At 41.4% G+C, this 18709-nt stretch overlaps 2 protein-coding genes across 3 annotated transcripts in view; one reads left to right on the plus strand and one right to left on the minus strand.

Moving 5' to 3' along the window:
- The first annotated feature begins 856 nt into the window (after positions 1-856).
- LOC142969532 (INO80 complex subunit C-like) lies at positions 857-2756 on the plus strand. Of its 2 annotated transcripts, XM_076109484.1 has the most exons (5): positions 857-1137; positions 1556-1672; positions 1769-1880; positions 2084-2151; positions 2253-2756. In XM_076109484.1, exons 1-5 carry the CDS (start codon positions 958-960, stop codon positions 2382-2384), a joined length of 609 nt encoding a protein of 202 aa, XP_075965599.1. In that variant the 5' UTR covers positions 857-957; the 3' UTR covers positions 2385-2756. The 2 variants fall into 2 exon arrangements, with proteins under 2 accessions (XP_075965599.1, XP_075965598.1); XM_076109483.1 differs by having other exon boundaries at positions 1556-1880.
- Positions 2757-4483: 1727 nt separating this feature from the next.
- Positions 4484-18709, minus strand: part of itga8 (integrin, alpha 8) — a 35108-nt gene continuing 20882 nt past the window's right edge. The window contains exons 16-30 of the mRNA XM_076109097.1: positions 16343-16398; positions 15884-16041; positions 15599-15730; positions 14700-14767; positions 14027-14174; positions 13273-13365; positions 11128-11207; positions 10576-10656; positions 9096-9201; positions 7748-7906; positions 5588-5704; positions 5359-5472; positions 4928-5029; positions 4716-4838; positions 4484-4635 (exon numbers count right to left, since the gene is read on the minus strand). Of these exons, the coding sequence (XP_075965212.1) occupies positions 4546-4635; positions 4716-4838; positions 4928-5029; positions 5359-5472; positions 5588-5704; positions 7748-7906; positions 9096-9201; positions 10576-10656; positions 11128-11207; positions 13273-13365; positions 14027-14174; positions 14700-14767; positions 15599-15730; positions 15884-16041; positions 16343-16398 (1627 nt within the window). The 3' untranslated portion in view covers positions 4484-4545. The remainder of the gene's footprint in view (positions 4636-4715; positions 4839-4927; positions 5030-5358; positions 5473-5587; positions 5705-7747; positions 7907-9095; positions 9202-10575; positions 10657-11127; positions 11208-13272; positions 13366-14026; positions 14175-14699; positions 14768-15598; positions 15731-15883; positions 16042-16342; positions 16399-18709) is intronic.

Consider the following 18709-nt stretch of genomic DNA (forward strand, 5'->3'; position numbering starts at 1 on the left):
TTTTATGAAGTACTGGATAGTACTTTGACTGCTTCAGGCCTCTGTTACTTTCAGATTCAGATGAAACAATCTAAGAAGTTAAGAGTAGAAAATCACTCTTTGGTTAAAACTGCTTATGTGCACGTGAAGAAGGGTAACAGTGTGTGCTAGTATTTAGGGATTATCAGCTAAATAAAGATTTTTCCTGACGACTGGGTATCGTCAGGTCACTGAGTATCAGAAAACACTGTGACCCTTTACAGGAAGGTTAGCAGCTTTATCATTTGGGTCCCTTGCGGATGTAAAAAGAAAGTGTTCATCCATTATGTGATCAATAAGAGTCTGTTTGCACACGTTGCCTCCAGCTGTCTGCATGCAGAGCCTCCCATAAAACACATGGTGGCAGCAGCACTCCACAGACAGAAGTGAGTCAGCTGGGCCAACACGCTACTGTAATAGCAATATTAATATTGGTTCACATTCTTGTTTTCCTATCTTTAAGAAAATTCTGTCTATATTTAACTTGGCTCTTAATGTAGTCCTGATTGAATTTTTTTTTTGGCCTTGTTTTTGCTGAGGCTTCCCTTTTAATAGCCTTTATTTTGCTTGTATTATATTTTCAGAATATATGGTCTCATAATATGATAAACAAATGTATTATCTGAACAACAAAAAATATAAATATTTAAATTTAAATTAACTTTTTAGTTTTTCTGCATTCACATTTAAATAAATTAATAACTACACAAGTATTTGTACTTGTTTGAGAGACACATTTTATATTAATAAATAGTCATATTTATAGATAATCACTAATATGGTTATTTTATTTGGTTAGTTCCAAATTTACCGGAAGTGACATCTTTCCATATCCGGTTGAGGCGATGTTTACAGTGCCGACGTCGAGCGGCTAATGCTAAGTGTCGAGAGAGAGATCTGCATTCACTTGGTGTATTACAACCACGTTGCTCACCACAAATGGCATCTCAGATCCCCATAACCGTCAGGGCTCCGCCGGCAGCCGCCAGCTCTGCCGCTGTCCGGGGGAAGAAACGTCCCGCTAGTCCGGCGGTTTGTGCCGCTCAGCAGGTCACCGGGAGCTGCAGCAGCAAGAAGAAGAAGGTCCAGCTGACAGCTGCACCAGCCGCACAGGCTCAGGTACTGGACAGTGATGGTGTCGGTTACTCTGTTTCTGTTAGCACGGTGGAGCTCATCACACTGTAATGGAGCCCAATTACTGAATATTACTCTGAATAACGTTATTAATGTCAACATGTACACAGTGATTCAGATCTAAAGGCAGCCAAACAGCACTAATAGACTATATCACAAGTACACCGTGTACAAGGCTGCAGTATGTCAAACTATCTGTTATTTACAAACGTACTGTGTAGTACAAGTATCGGTCTCATAACAGCTGCATATGTGGACACTTCCATTCAGTTGTATCTCTATGGTTCATGTTACACTGTGTTCAGCCACCTGTAGACTTTAACATTCACACCGTCTGTAAAACAAGCAGCTTACAGTCTAATGTGGTTCCTGTTTGTCTCGTGTTGTCTTTGTGTTTCATCAGATTACAGCAGTGGAGTTGGTGCCTGAGGTGAAGCCAGTGGGAACAGTTGACTGCGGTCCTGCTGCCATCACAGAGTCCACAGCAAAGCCTCCACCCTTCAAAGACCCCACGTTTATGGTGAATGTCTGCTTCCAGTTGGGTTTTAGTTTTATCTGCTTCTGTGGCTTCTCCCTCAAGTTCTTCCCCCGTTTCTTCCTCTCTGAATCTCGGCAGCATTCTGGGATCGGTGGAGCAGCAGCAGGTAAGAAGAACAGGACCTGGAAGAATCTCAAACAGATCCTGGCTTTGGAGCGGACTTTACCCTGGACGCTCAATGATCCCAACTGTGAGTTTTTATTTTTACTATTTCTACCTAATGCATGTTGTACACTTTACCTCAAAGAAATAGGCTGTATTTCTGTATTATAAACCCAAAGCACAATTACATTTTTTACTATTTTAAAGCAAAAGTACATTTCACTATCTCAGTGACTTTATTTTAGGAATGTCTAATCTGGAGTTCATTTTAAGACCTTGCTGTGTTCACAGACTACAGCATTGACGCCCCTCCCTCCTTGAAGCCAGCTAAGAAATACTCCGACATCTCTGGACTCCCTGTGAGTTACCACTTTGCTGAAATCCCTTATTGTACAATAAACAAAATGACTTTTAAGTCTTGGACAAAGCTTCCACTGAACACTCTCTTGTCTTTCCTCAGGCAAACTACACCGACCCTCAGACAAAGCTACGCTTCACCTCCTCTGAGGAGTTCTCCTACATCCGCCTCCTCCCCACAGATGTTGTTACTGGCTACCTTGCACTTCGAAAGGAAATGTGCGTCGTACCCTGACAGCCGAGCGAGACTTGAAACCTGAAACAGGTTCAAACCAGAACTGAACTTGTGTCGGTGTAGGAAGCTGTTGGGCCAGCCAGCAGACTGAGAGCACAGGCTGCATGTGAACGAGTGGACAAGGAGTCATAGTCGTTACTGTGTGACAAAATAAATGTCCAGTTGTTCCTCAATTACTCCATCATTACTAGCGATGATGCAGTACGCCCCCTTGTGGTAGAATATCAGTCTCCAGTGGTGAACATTCAGTCCGGTGTGGTTAAGGAGAAGTCGTAGACAGAAAATGTTTGCATAGCTGTTTGAAGGAGTTTGTACATTTCAGATTTATACTGTTTATAAGGAGCTCATTAAAGCTTTGAATTGTATGTTGAAGTTGATTTCAATGTCTCTTTTTAATCTTTGCTTTCTTATGTCTTTGCATAGATACACATTTTCTCAGGAGAAAATAGAGACACAATTGGTGGCTGAAATTAGTTTTATCTCAATTGTTTTTATATGACAACCTTTAATCACATTAGTTAAACATTGACATAAAACACTCCTCTGTGCCTGAACAGAAACATCAACACCTGCTGCTGGGCTTCACTGTTTCTTGGATCTTCTGTTATATTCAGTAGCCGGCACGTATACAAGCTATGCAAATGTAGCTGGGCCAAGTCTGCCTCTTAACAAGCCAAGAGTCACCGACAGGCCTTATATCTGCACTGCACCACTTGGGGGAGCAAGAGTGCTTCCTCTAAGGTGGAGGCATCAGCCTTGAGCTAAGTCGTTATTAGATATGACTGACTACACAAGATGTTGGAGAGTGGTGGACAGGAAGACATCGTACAGTTCAGTTTCCTAATATACAGCAAAGGATCAGAATGAATAATCAAACAACACTTTATTTTGATAAAACGTCCGTCTTGATATAAAAAACAAATATGACTAAAAAATGACACATTAAAAGTTAATTCAGGGTGCTGTTGATGCCCTGACTGCTTTGTAATGCCTGCTTGTGCACGATACATCAATAATAGATGGGCAACATTAAACACACTGTTAAATGCCATACGGTATGTGCAGTAATGTGCACAGTCTCAGACTGTCTACAGTGCATTATTTTTTATCTTTCCAGCTAGTTTTTGAAGTCTTATCAACTGTCATGTTAGAAAAAAATCCCAAATAACAGACACAAGCAAACCTTGAAGTAGCAGGGCAGGACTTCGGCTGTTAAGAAATGGTTTGTTGTCTCCAAAATAAAATTCTGAAGTAATTCTATTGAGATGAAAATAAGTTAGTTTTTTGTCCAATCATTTTTCAAAACTAGTGTGGTGGGGCTTTTCTGTAAACCAGTCCTAATTGCTTTTAATAATCGGTTTTGTTGTTAAGCAATACTAATATCTAAAATACCAATTTATTCATAAACAATGAAAACATTAAGCTCTAATAAAATAATGCCAGTGTAAACAAGCTTCAGTATCACGCAACGCTGAAATATTGCACATACATTCATAAATATAGACATCAACTTTGTGCCTTTATGTTTATGCATCTGTGTGTGTGTGTGTGTGTAATAAATCTGTACACAGCCTAGTTTGTAGAAACCTATTGTAGGTTAAATTAAATCAGGTGGGGAAATAATTTTATAACTGAATAAAAGGATAAAACGAGAGGCACGTAATAGACACACACATATGAACAGTACCTACACACACACACACACACACACACATATGAACAGTACCTACACACACACACGCACACACACACACACACTTACTCACAAAAGCAATTGTGCATAGATCTCAAGTATCTTTGTGCCCCCTTACACAGAAATGTTCCAAGACATTTGAAGCATTGTCTTCAAAACAAGACTTTGTTTTCTGTCTTCAATTTTGATGCTTCATCACAATGGACAAACAACAGACATGTGTGTGTGATTGAGCCTGTTAAGTGTGTTTTAGTCCCACTTAGGCTGGTTTGAACCTCGTTCTTTAGTCCCAGTCTGTGCGGCGCTGAAGTCTTCAGTCTGCCAGTTTCATTACCATAGCGGTAGAAGACCTCCAGCAAAGGAATGTAGGGTCCGACTAATACAGATCTCAGATCTGATTTAAGCTACTCAGAAGGGGCACGTCCCTCTCAAACCACCGTCCTCCAATCTGGAGCTGTCGCTATCCTCTTAGGCGTCCCCTGTTTTATCAGTCGTCAGCTGCTCCTGGTCGGAGACGTCATCGTCAGCTGGTGGCCGCGCCCGATCAAAGAAACCACACTGAGGGAATAACATTAGCTCATTAGTGTATTATTGGATAAACAAATTAGCTCAAGGAATGCTGGATGATGTGCACGTACCTTCCACATAGCTAATGTTAACATGGCCAGCACCAGCAGCCCCAGCAGTATGGCCAGGATGATGACCCAGAGTGGAACAGCAAACGAAACATCAGGAGTGCCCCATAACACCAGGGTCCCCATCTACAGGACACAGAGAGATAGTTAGGTGTTTGTAAGTGCTGAGTGCTGACACGTGTCCTTTTTTCTTCTTCTCTGTGCCTGCATCTCACCGAGGTGGTGTGCTGAGGCAGAGTGGAGGGTCGGATGCGGTAAGGCAGAGCTGTGACTATGACGGACACAGTAGAGTTGAGGATGTAGGGGTCATTACGCCGCTGTAAGACAAATATAACATTATTATTTGAAGGTGCAATTTGAGTGATCACATATTTGAAATAGTATGTTGCTTTGCAAGACATTTAATGGAGTTTAGGTTAAACTTGGAATCTTAGCTTTTAATGTACTCAATACAATGATCATTTGAACAAATCTACAATTTCATGACTCCGCCTGCTGATGAAGATCATGTGATGTAATCAAACGCTCCAGAACTGCTACTAAATGGACCTCATTGTGAAATTGCCTCCTCAACGGCTGTTTTAAAGGTAAAGCACCAAACAAATAGTCAACACAAATGTTCAAGACGACAGCTGAAGACACTGACCTGCAGGAAAGTGTGCGCCCAGAGTCTCGAGCGGATCTTCAACACCGCGCTCTGACCACGATCCAACCGGCCAACGATACATATGATGTTCAGACAAGAGATATTGGTGCAATTCTGCGTGGAAAAAAAACGGAGAGCAGAGAAAGCAAAGACACATTAAACACTTGGGAATTACGAATGAACATTTTCTTTCGTTTCTTGAGAGAATGTACATGTATGTGAGGCTCACCAAGGTTTTACCGCTATAACTTTCAGCGGCAGAGGTGGATCGTTTGTGGCGATGAGGAGGAGCGCTGGTGTTCCTCAAGAAGCCCAATAATTCAGGTGTGTCCTGGAGAGAGGAAATCTGAGAAAGAAAATGAGAGTTGTCAACATTGACTATTTTATTTTTTGGATTTCAGCAACTCAGCTGGTGATCGTTTTTGCCAATGGGACATGATGAAGCAAAAAACAAAGGAAAATAAATGCCTAATTGCTTCCCTGCTCACAAGTCCTCTCTATTATTTACTTTTAGCAAACCTTCTACAGCATACGTTTGGGCCTTTTAAAGGACATTTATTAGTTAGAATACACAGATTATCCCATATTGGTGGTTTAGTGCGGTCTGTGTTGCACATGGGCTCTGATGCAGGCTAGACAGCCGATGACCTGAAGACAAAGAATGCGTGTAAAATAAGATTTGAAAGATGTTTTAAGAGAGATAATAACCACAGCATCACCAGCTGAAGAAACATGTGTGACATTTAGCGATCTGATCAAAAGGTGTTTTATTAAAAGAAGGACTGAAGAGATGTTTTCCCTGATTGCAGCTCATACAGTGAAGCTGACAGCAACAGAAGACATGAGTCACAGCTCACAGATAACATGTAGATAATAGCTAGGTATTTTAATTGTTTCTCCACAGGGAGTCTGGCTTCGGTCAGCAGCCTGTGAAAGAAAAAATATTTCAAAAGTCCAACAAGATGTGTAGCACATAACAATAGACTGTTACTTGGTTATTCCTCTACTAATTGTGGAAGAGCAGTAGTGATCTTGCGATACACTGGCATGAACAATATCTGTGATATTTAAAAAATGAAATATACTATACTATGACTTTATAGTATACTATGACCTTTTTTTGACATACAATAATAAGACTTTTTGACCTACTATAATAGGACTTTTCTGACTTATTTGACATAGTGTACTATGAATTGTTCTTATAAAATACTGTCGTTTTTTTTAATGACTTTATAAATTACCATACTATATATTTTTATGACTTACAATTATGTTTATTTTACATACTATACTGTGCCTTTTCTAGGATGTACTATATTATGACTTAGTGTACTATGACCTTTTTTTTTTTTACAACTTTCTATACTTTATTCTTTTTATGACTTACTATACGATGTATTGTTTGACTCACTATATTCTATGACTTTTCATCACTTTTTTGACATACTATGACTTTTTAGGATTTACTATACAACATACCATATTATCACTTGAAATGACACAACATAATGTACATTTTTTTGACTTTTCACAACATACTATGCTATGACTTTTTAATGACATAGTATATTATAACTTTTATCACATAATACACCATATGTTTTTTCTCAGCAATTATCAAAATAGTTATCAATACATTTTCCGATAGCTGACTGATTGTTCAATTGATTGATCAATACTTTTGAAGAGGCATCTGTTCAGTGGAAGGAGTCTGGAGAAGAGAGCATGAAGCTCCATGCACGTACACTTTTGAAATAACACTCCCCACTGTCAGTGCGAATCAATCAGTCTAGTCTTCACAGGGATAGCCGGTGATTGGAAGATGATGGCAAATTGAAAAGGACCAAATCAGGAAGAAAACAGGAGAAGAAAAAAAAATCTGACCTTTAACCACACTGTGAATACGGCTCATTTTGTTCTCATATATGATTGCAGCTTGTAGCGCTTCACTTTCTGACATAATTACATACTTGCATACTGCATGTTTTCTTTTTGAATTACTCTCCAGATGATATCATAGATATTCATCTCTAATTTCTGCTAACAGGCATAATACTCCACCCCCCCATCGCTTTGAGCCAACTGGCAAAGACCACGGAGAGCAGCCAAACTACGGGTACAATTATGTTTTAAATAAGCAGCTATGAATCATGGAGAAATGGATGGATGAATAAGCCGCTAGCAATATGACAAATAAAAGTTTGAAATTGCATTTTGTCCGTGGTTGGATAGAATTCAAGAGTGGTTAGAAATACCATGACACGTATTTACTTCCACTGCAGGCAATATGTTCATAATTATATATTTGTGTATTGAAATGAGTTTTCGAAAATGTGTCTGCATGCATAAGCGTGTATATGCTCATAATATATTGGTGTTTTATTACCTGAAGGCCAAGTGGGTTGAGGCTGGTGTTCGTCCGGCAGCTAATTGGTCCGTCAGTTTGAATCTCCATGGCATACAGCAGGTTCTCGTCACGGAAACGGGAAGGCCAGCCGACCTGGAGCTCCGCGTCCCGAATACTGCTGGGACCAAAGTTATGTAGCTGGAGGCAGAGAGAGGGAACAGAAAAAAAACATAACGTCAGAATTGTGCTCTCTTCTGTCTTATTAGTAGGTATCAAGTGACTGAGGCTATAATTAGGTTATCATAACTGTGGGATGATGACACAGGCCACCTGTGTTTTAGTGAAGATAATAGTAATGCAGCCTTCAGTCCACAGGGATCACCTGGCTCATCATTCCACATCAAAATTAGGATGAATGAATTATGAGCTTAAATGAACCATCAATTATAAAAATCCTCATGTTTTACTCCAACCTGTATTTGTTCTGTCTGTCTCCCTTTCTCTCCACACACACACACACACACACACACACACACACACACACACACACACACACACACACACACACACACACACACACACACACACACACAGACACACACAGTCATTAACACTGAAGCAAGTCAACCAAACAGGACATGATCCTGGTGCTGCCGGGCAGGAATTCTGCAAGAGGGAAAAAAACCTCTGTCCTCTCTAACTATAAGCAGCTGCCAACTGGGAAAAGTACCACAAATGAAAATCATTATCAGCTGCAGGACAAGCCAGACACGGCTGCACTCCAATTCAATGAAGCAGCCGTCCCTTTAAAACAAAAAGAAATCACATGTATGGTGCACAGACGCACACATGCACACACCTAAACTGTCGCCAGTCTGTCTGCCATCCTCCCTCCTATCCCTTTGTCTGTACCTCTGTTTGACCTTGTTTTTCCCCCCAGTGATGATTACTCACTACACTGTGTCCAGTCAAAGAAAAATCTTCTTTGCCTTCCTTCCTCCATCTTCTTATTACTCACCTTGCTCCCCCTTTCTCTGTTTCCCCCACCTTCACAGCAGTAATTACTCCTGAGCTGGAGACCTTTGATCAGCCAGAGCCCAATCCTTTATAGAGCTACTGGTTTTACTGTGTGTGTGTGTTGCTGTCTACTTCACCCTACAGAGCCCCCCTCCTGCTGTAGCCTCATTTACAACTTCCCACACCTATTTTTCTGCTCTTTTCATCTAAACAGTCTGCGACGGTGACCTGCTTTGTTACCAGCAACAACAAAAACAAAACAACCCAGCCTTCTACTTCTTCCTCTTGTCATCTCTGAATACACCTCTACCTTCCTCTACACGTGAAAATTAGCTGTACGGCTGTGCTTGGATCGAGGACGTGCTTTTACCTCATAGATGTGTGTAACTTGCGGTCCCACGTCGTCCTCTTTGACAGGCTTCTCTTTGGGTTCCCAGCGTGGGAATGGCAGCACCACCTGAGAGGGATGAGACACCCTGAAGAGAGGAGAAACAGATCAGTGACACTGATGCACATACACACTGAAAGGCTAAATAAAATACTCGCAAACCATATGAATGTTGACAGTGCTACTGGTCGCTGTCAACAGAGTATTCTTTTCCTGGCAGTGGGTTGCAGTCTGGTTGTCCCATGTAGGTTGTCTCCCTGCACCATGGCTCAGCAATCAAGCACACAGTGCACATTTGGTTCCAAAAGCACAATAACTTTGGAACAGACCTATTTGATTTGGTAACTCTGAGGACTGAAGTCTTATATTAGATCCAGTTGAAATTTGGAATACATGTTTTGCATGAGACATAAAAAGACTGGATTTTGGCCCCAATTTTTTACAGTGGGTTTGCACTTGGGTGGGTCATGTCTAGTTTGTGGAAGAGGAATGTCTACAGAGACCAATAACACAATAGTAAATATATAAGATAGACTTCTGAACTTGTCCTTTACCAGCTACTGTAAGTTTATGATTGAGGTCATAGTTAGAGGTGGCTTTGTATTAACTACATTATGGGGTGTTTCTAATTTTTTGTCCTTGACATTTTCTTACTGTACATGAGGGGGCGAGATGTTAGAAATACCTCTGAATATATTGCAGGCCAGTACAACACCATCACTAACTATGACCTCAATGTTAAAACACATCATTAGATTAACACAATTATGTTACTGTCAACAAACTAATAAACACAAATCTAACTGCTGCAAAGCAGATTCTGCCCCATTTGACATCATTCTGAAGTTTAAAAGTAGTCTGACCCAAATGGTGACGTAATGTTTGCAAGCTAAATGGGCAGCAATTGAGCTAGATTAGCAAAGAGTCACATCCCATGACAAACCCAACCATGTTACCTTCATTTGGTTAATTTTCAAATTCACAATTGTGATTTAGTACTGAAAATACAAAATTCAAAATGCTTAATGGACACAGCGGAGGCAGGACACTTTCACAATACAAACACAGGAACTCATGTGTCGCATCTCATCCCAGGTCCTCCGCTGTTAGTATGTGCAGCTGACCACACCCGAACAAAGCCACGGAAGACTCCACGCTTTGAAGCGTGCGTTTGTGTGTGTGTATAAGTGGCCATATGGGCATCCAGGAACATGTCAAAGGCTCACAAGCATCCCATGTGATCATGATTAGTTCAAATTTATTTCTAGAAATGTGTTTTCATGCTGTTCTCCATCTGTATATAAACATGCTCGGCAAATACCAAACATTATAAAAGGGGCAGTAATATCCTTCAAACCAGATCAAGTGTATCTTTGTGAAACAGACACGGCAACAAAGAAGGTTGTTACTATGTCTCGGAGAAGACGCCACGCTCTCTCACATGCGAAGATGCTTGACTCACCCACGTAAATCAAGTTGAGCTTTGGCAATGATGGACAGATTCAAACTGACTGGGTTGCTGTCGGAGTTGTCTTTGTTGGAGCTGTGGAAAGAGGAGTTTAAATAAAATCAAAAACAAAACACATATCACGCTGACTATGCCCTACATTCCATTTCAATTTGTGCACATTTCACAGAAGGTCATAATACAAAATGTATATAAACAAAAGCTCATATTAAAGCTGTATTTTTATGTTCAGCTGACTCCAGGAAGAATTTCCCTGGTAGTGGGCTTGGCTAAGATTTAACTGTCTGTGTCTAGTGATGTGATGTCTGGAAATCAATACAATGAAGCAAACTGTGGACATGTTGTGTAGAGCTTGTCTTCTCTCTGGACTTCCTCTGGGCCATCTGTCTACTTCTGTCTCTGCGGTTAGTTTCATCAAACCACAGTGACGAGTTTAGGACAGACACAGAACTTATTTACATGGCTTAGAAGAGAGACAAACAGCTCTTTGTGTGTGTGTGTGATGTTGGAGGGGGGGGGATGCGTGAGAGTTGGTGGGCGTGTCACCTGTGTATCTGTAGCTCAAAGCTGATCTTTGGTCCTGCATCTTCCAGCCTTTGGACAGAAAACCTCAAACCAACAGACAGCTGGGCAAGAGTGTGGAGAAAAGGCAAAAAGAGAGAATGTATAAAAAAAACATGTGACAGGAGAAAGAGGAGGACAGAGAAATGACTGAGAGGAAAGAAAGCCAGAATTAAGATGCATCTGTACATCAAAGCAAAAAGTGACCAGTAATAGCCGGTAAAATCCCTGTTTACTACAACCCCCTCTGTTGTTACATTGGGCCTGTGTGTGTGTGTGTGTGTCGGTGTGCGTGCACATGTGTAGACAACAGAATAATTCTAAAATCTGAGAAAATCCAGACTACACACACTTAAAAGCTACATTTAAGTTTCTTATCTCTCCACCGTTTGAATCATGTCGTCCAGGCTAACTCAAAACACGTGAAGGACTAAGTTCATCATCAACTGTAAAACGACAGTGTGTGTGTGTGTGTACATGCTTTTTGCTGTGAGACAGCGCGCATTTACACGTGTGTGTGAGCTGTACTGAACAGCAGATCAAACACATGGTCCAGAGATGGAAATGACAGCATGCAGACTCGCACTAACACTTCAGGAGGCAGGCCTGTGCGGGGGACAACAAAGTCAGGCAGGAAAGATCTAAAGAGACACCAAATGAGTACGAGTCGTTCAGAGAGACGACGTCACTATTAGCTATGATGATAGTCCAGGAGGAAAACAGCCCAACAACAGTCTGAAGAGGTCAACTTAGTCTCTTAAAATGTGTCTTTCAAGCATGCACCCCAGGTTGAAAGGTGGCTGTTAGAAGTGTGTTGTTTTGTCCTTAGAGAGCCCGCTAGCTGTGGTCAGCTTGAATTTATGTTGGTTACAATGGATTATACAATTTCACGGTGGAGAAAAAATATCTAAACATATCTAAACATCCAAAGAAACTTTCTCAAAGCACTCTTGCAATGTTGTCAGATTGTCTGCTGTATTTTTACTCCAAATAATCATGATTTTTTCCATAACTTGGCTAAATACACTGCTTCTGTGTTGGGTTATTGAACTCCTTAAAACTACAAAGCTTTGCCGCAAGCAATGTGTTTCGCCACATTTCGGCAAAACGATGATTTTTTGTAACAATATTGAGAGAAGTGGTTTATGCTGCAGCAGTAGTTTTCATGATGCTTTTTGCCAGACATACAAAGGTGTAACAATTGGCATCTACTTGAACAAATAAGAATTGAGCCACTGTTGCTAAAAAAAAAGGGTGAAAACTACAAACTTTTTTCTGAAATGAAGGCAAAAAAACCCGGAAAAGCATAAGAGATACAGACAAGCGTGCACAAATACTGAAGCCAAAACCAGCTTTCTCTCAGCCATGTACCTCCTACACCGACCCTGCTCAGTGAGGCACCGCAGCTGTTTCATGTGGCACACCGAATGAACTCCAGTGATGAGAACTTGCACGATACAACCACAGTCTGTATGGGGTATATGGAAGTATGTTCTGTATAAGTTCAGGGATTCTTGAACGTCCAATGGGGCAAGGGGAGAGGTAAATATGGGAAACATCTGGACGGCTGGGGAGCACACACAAACACTTACTCACGCGCGCTCACATACACACGCACATGCCTTGTTGTGCTCTCCTCCACCAAAGGTGAAACATGACCACATAATTGATTTATTAGTATCCTGTGTGTCACCTCCAGAGCCCAAACACACCTCTGTGACGGCCTTGACACCTTTAGAAGGACCCAACATTCACAGTAATACACACACTGAACCACATGTGACATGCTTTGTGGTGCACGTACAAACACCGGTGTGGTAGAATTTCATGTAGGAAAGGACCACAAAGCCTTGACTTCCTGCATGTGTCATCCATCCAAGAGCTAAATGGATTATTATTAAACACTACACACACACACACACACACACACACACACACACACATTGAGTGTGAAGCATAGTCAAGGGAGTCAAAGTGTGTGGAATGAGGGTCAAGGTGATGATCAGTAATCATTGGAGACCATCAATCAGTTTGAATTAAACCTGAGGAGTAACAGTCGTAGCATCTTAGCATGGAAATGGATGTTTTAATGAAAAAGTGTGTTTGTGCTTTTTTTGTGTAAAAACGTACCTCTGTCCCAGCCACCATCGGGTTCCCGAGGTCACACACCACCACTCTGGACTCGTTGACCATCTTGTACTCGCAGTTCAGCTGAGATAAGGACTAGAGAGGAAAAAGAAGCGAGGAGAGAGAACAAGACGAGTACAGCGAGTGAGATGAGGAAGCAAAATTGAATGAAACCGACAAATAGGGAGCATTGAGAGTCAAGAGGAGGAAAGAAAAGAACAATGAAGGGACGTGTAACACCATCAAAGGGGGAAGGGAGCGAGGGAGTGAAAAAGAGGAGTAATGGGACGCAGGGGGAAGCAGGAGAGGAAGAGTGATGAATGCTCTGACAGTAACAACCTCATCAATCAAACAGCCCCATTACACACTCATTAGCGCACACACGCGTGCAAACACACTCACACACACACACACACACAGCCGTTGACCCTATCAATTTCCGTGGTCACTAATGCAGCTTGTAAATCATAAAAGGGGCTTTTGGGCTGTTGCCAGTGAAGCATAGCCTGCCTTGCTTTAATCTCTCCAAACAAACACACACCATGGAGACACAACAGGATGTGATGTCATACTGTAACTGCTGCTTCAAATAGCTCACTTCCTAATTTTGTATGATAACTTAGCACATACGTCACACTGGCACTGCCTCGATGCTTATATCCATTTTCAGTATCCACCCTACTGACCCCCCCAACATAAAAAAAAACCCCTGATTTCAGACAAGTGTGTGTGTGTGTGTAAGTGTGTGTTTAATTACCTCCACCCTGCGCTCTACTCCAATATAGTCAGCCTCTGGTGGTATCAGTGTGTGGAGTTCTGTCTCATAGGCTCCCTCTCCTCGGTTCACCGCAGTGATGGTCAACGTTACCAGATTGTCGTCTCCAATAACCAGCTCTGAGCGGTCCCTGTGTGTGTGTGTGTTTTATTAAAAAAAAAAAAAGAGAGAGAGAGAGAAGAACAGTGCAAAGAGAAAATAAACATGTTCAGTCATGTAGAGGACACAGACAATAAAGCACTTTGCTGCAGTTACGTAAAAGAATCTCCAACTTCATGTGCAATCTGTTCTACTGCATGGAATGCAATACCCCTGACCCCAACAATAGTGTGTGTGAGCGTGTGTGTGTATCAGTCAGTAGAGGGTGACAGGATGTTTGTATAACGCTGCCATGGAGATACCGTACAGCTGGAAACACTATAGAGAGTAAAGGCTAATTCACATACACATCGGTACACAAACACCTTCACACACACACACGGTAAATGGAATTATAATGTGAGCAGCTTCGGTGTAAACTTTTCTCATCGTGTGAGGAATAACAGACATACTTTCTTTCGTTTCGCTGTGCGCATGTATTTCTGTGTGTCTGTGTTTGGCCGTGTTAAGTGTCGAGTGTTTACAGGTTGAGGTCAGAGGGCCATGTCGGTCTTACATGCTGGCAGAGAGCTGGAGGTCGGGGATACAAATATTGTCGTCACCGCAGTCCAGGAGAATGTAGGCCTGAGAGGAAGAGGGGCACAGAGAGGGGGATTGAGGAAATTGTAGAGGTACACTGGACACCATCATGAAGCCAAAAGTAGAAATACTCGTAAGTGGGATGCAGGTGCTGTATACATACAGACGTATAGACTCATAACATGCACACTACAGATGTGCTTTTCAGGTCCCTGGACAAAAGAGTATCTTTTTGGGTTTGGTTCGCATCCAACATCGGGCTGAGGTTGGGTTTGGTTATTTAAAAAATATAATTATGAAAAAATGATTCTCCTTCTCTTTCCCTCTCTATGGTTTCTCCTCACTTTTTTCACTTTCTGCAAGTGGAAGAGCATGCAATGTGTTTCACATATTCTTAATCAGGCTCGCTTGTTTGACAAATAAATAGTTTGAAGTAGGTCCAGAGCTAAGTTTCACTTGGCAAGAAGGTCTGAGTCCAGCAATGATAATCTGATCTATCCTGTGAAAAGGCGAAGATAAGCTTGATATTAACAGGTTAAGCCGATAATTTCTTTCATTTTTCATCAAAGAACGAGTGACTGGATTTGAGTCTCATTATGTGCTCAGACTTGGGCTCAGTGTAGTCAAGTCAAGGACGTTTCATTTATTCAGCCCAATATCACATATTTTGCTTCATTACAATCTATCCTGCATATCACACCTTCTATTGTTAGACCATAGATTTGGGTTAAGGACAACTCCCCAAAAGAATCCCTTTAACAGGAGGAAAAGAAGAAACCTAGATGGAACTAAACTGGCAAAATGACAATATGGAAAACCAGGATGAAAATATTTTACTCTAAACGTATAATGTTTATACCGTGTATATATACTCACATGCTCTTGAAGGAAGGTGCTGCTGTAATGGTTGAGGACAGGTGGGAGGTTTTGGCCATGAGTGGGTGGAGCCAAGCTGTAGTTCAGAGCCAGTGAGATTGGGGTCAATTTGTCCCTGAAATCCTCCTCCTCCTGAGAAGGTCACAGAAAGAGGTTAGAGATGTGCAGTAAGTCAACTTTCTTTGGGTTAAATAGTATCAGAGCAGTTGGACAGCTGATGTAAGAGACATAACATCGTGCAAAGGCTCATAAATGTGTGTTTGTATATGTGTGTGATTTGCTCACTCTCAGGTAAATGGTGTAGCTCAGACATGCATGTGGGCTGTCGTGTCCCAATTTTAGAAGTCCTGTGCGCTGAGGCTGCTGGGTGTCCAGGAACAAAACTCTCTTGACTCCGCCTCTGGTGCCTTTCAACCAATCCAGCTGCAGCTCTGCTCTCAGGTCTGGACAGAAAGTAATGATACAGAGATGGAGATGGATGGAGTTGAGTTAAGAGGAAAGCCTGAGTGTAGTGACAGTGACAGTGAATAATACAATCCAGCCAATTAGACACTCCTAAACTGTTCCAATCCCTTTACATGTGCACATGACTTTCCATTAGTCACAAAGTAAGGAGCCATTTTACTCTACAGAGCATCATTAGACAGTGGAAACAATGTACTTTAAACCTCCATTGCCTGTTTCTTTCCACCCTATTCTTGTTTCCACCCCCCCCCCCCTCTTGCCTTTGTTTTCCACTCTTACCTACAGCGCTGGGGATCCCCACTCCACTCACTGCTGCACACACGTCCACCTTTAGACTGGATGAACAGAATATCAGAAGATAAAGAGTTACACAAGTGAGAGAGAGAAGACTGTGGTGATTGTGTGAACAACATCAACACATATCTGTCTGTTGACCCACATCCACACTGACAAAGTGAACAAAAAGCAAGGGTGCCAACATTTAGAGTACAATTCCTATTGAGACCTCTAATTCTGAAATATTTACCCGCTCATGATACCATAAGACAGGATATTATACCTGTAAGAACTGTAAGACATGCAAGTTTAAGGGTGGCCGCTCTATGTAAAATGTTGCTAAGTAAGTACTAGCAAGACGTTTTTCAAAAAATAGCTTAATTTGGATGTTTTATAGTCAGTTATTCTTTCTCAAAAGCTTGGAAAATAAGGCAGTAAGGAGTCTTTAATTTGTCTTTACTGGGATTTATCATGTAGGTCAGAATTACATTCTGCTGTTTTAGTAATTTAGCTGTAGAAATGGAGGTCTGGAAACATGATGTGAATTGTTACCATTTACTTGAGGCGTTAGCATTATTCACAAATGTATGCAGTGCATTCTGAACAGAGTTTATATTCATTTGTGGTTTCTCGAAAGCCATTGCAGGCTGGTCACATTTGCAGCCGATACTATTTCAGCAGGAGTTGTGCGGTTTATGCACACCAACAATTAGGTGCCTGTCACAGCAGTGACTTATTTAGGAGAAATCATGACTGCACACTACGCTCCAATGATATTATTCATTCATTGCAAACATTTTTCAACCACTCTCTTCCCTCTTACTTCTATGCATGACAAAATCATAAAAAAAACTAACTATATAACTAAATACACTGCCCTTAAGCAAGGCATTGATTCCTTCCTGTGCTCCAGGAGGCAGTGGGGAATACCGCTGAGGGCCCTGTGAGTCCCTCAATTAGACACACAGACATGGGAGACTGGGAAACATTTCTGCATTTCCTCTATTTTAGTGTGTATTAACGTATGTGTAAGAATGTGTGTGTGTGTGTGTGTGTGTGTTATCACCTCTCTAATCAAGAACAGGAAAGTGACTCCCACACAGGGAGCTCCGCACTGTTAATATGGACTAATCGGAGGAAGCTTACAGACGCAATGCTCCTGATTCTAAAGACTAAGCAATATGAGGCACGAGGTAAATGACTTCATGTGAATATTGTTTATTTGGTTTAAGTCCGCAAACTCTAACATCCAAAAAGCAGATGTTGGATGGTGGATGCTTGTGTGTTTGTTAATAATTAGGATCCCCATTAGATGACACAATGATGATGAGCTAGTTTTCCTGATGGTGATGGCGTGGGATGCAGATGTGAGTTTATGTTATGTGTGATAAAATACAGGTTTCTATTTAAAGAATGACTCCCCTAAGTCACGTTGACCTCTGCAGGTGCTTTCATGCGTGTTTAATATGTGTTGCATGTAAGGATGTGTGTGTTTTGTGATTTTGGGTGTGTGGCTCTAATAAGCACTGTGTGTCAAACTTAAGTGTATGCAGTGCGGAAATGACCCCCATTTTACTGACAACAGCTCTGCTGCTTGGTTAGTCATTACTGTATGTAATTTCCCCCTAAATGCATCTGTGCTCCACCACCCTGCACACTTCTAGACGGCCCTCCCTGCAAATAGAAACACATAAATCCCTTCCCCGACTTCCCCGGGTCCGCTGAATGAGTAAGAAGGAGCGTTCAATTCAAGACTGGTCATTAAGTAGCTGCCCCTCCTTTTCCACCACTCCTTCATCCATCTAGCCCCAGTTTGAGCCTCTCATGTATCACAATTCCATTCGAGACACAGCGCAAATTACATTATAGATAGATCGATAACAATTCGATAATACCCGGCCCCGGATAAGTGGAAGTTAATGGATGGATGGATAATATATATTTCAGAAGAATAATGATTGTTAGTTTGTATGAGAATACTGTATACAATACATAATAAATAGATACCAATATTACTTTTTAAAAATCTATAAAAGTCTATAATAAAGGCTTAAAATGCCCCAAAAATACTGTAAATCAATTTTACTTTTATCTTAGATGGTTTGAAGAGTCTTGGAGAATTTTGGAAATACCTTCAGAACAGCGTTCAGTGTTGTTAAACGACCCTCTGGGTTTTCAAAGATTGCTGAGTAGTTATTTTTTCGAACAATTTGATGCTTTAGCCTGTGACTCAATGTAATGGTGATACATCAGCGCCGTAAACTGGAGCTAACCTCCAATCATGCGCCTCTCCAGCTCTCACCACAGGGAAACAACTAAAATGTCAGAAAAATCTCAGAGCCCCAGAAATCCCTCAATTCTACGAGCTGC

This window comes from Anarhichas minor, unplaced genomic scaffold (genome assembly GCF_050575085.1).
Source record: "Anarhichas minor isolate MPS153535 unplaced genomic scaffold, ASM5057508v1 ptg000041l, whole genome shotgun sequence".
NCBI lineage: Eukaryota > Metazoa > Chordata > Actinopteri > Perciformes > Anarhichadidae > Anarhichas > Anarhichas minor.

Bases quoted from the DNA above. Each gene is read 5' to 3' on its own strand.
- LOC142969532 (XM_076109483.1), top strand. From the start codon at position 958: ATGGCATCTCAGATCCCCATAACCGTCAGGGCTCCGCCGGCAGCCGCC. The intron at 1,881-2,083 runs GTGAGTTTTTAT...CTGTGTTCACAG, and splicing joins GACGCTCAATGATCCCAACT to ACTACAGCATTGACGCCCCT. The intron at 2,152-2,252 runs GTGAGTTACCAC...GTCTTTCCTCAG, and splicing joins CCGACATCTCTGGACTCCCT to GCAAACTACACCGACCCTCA.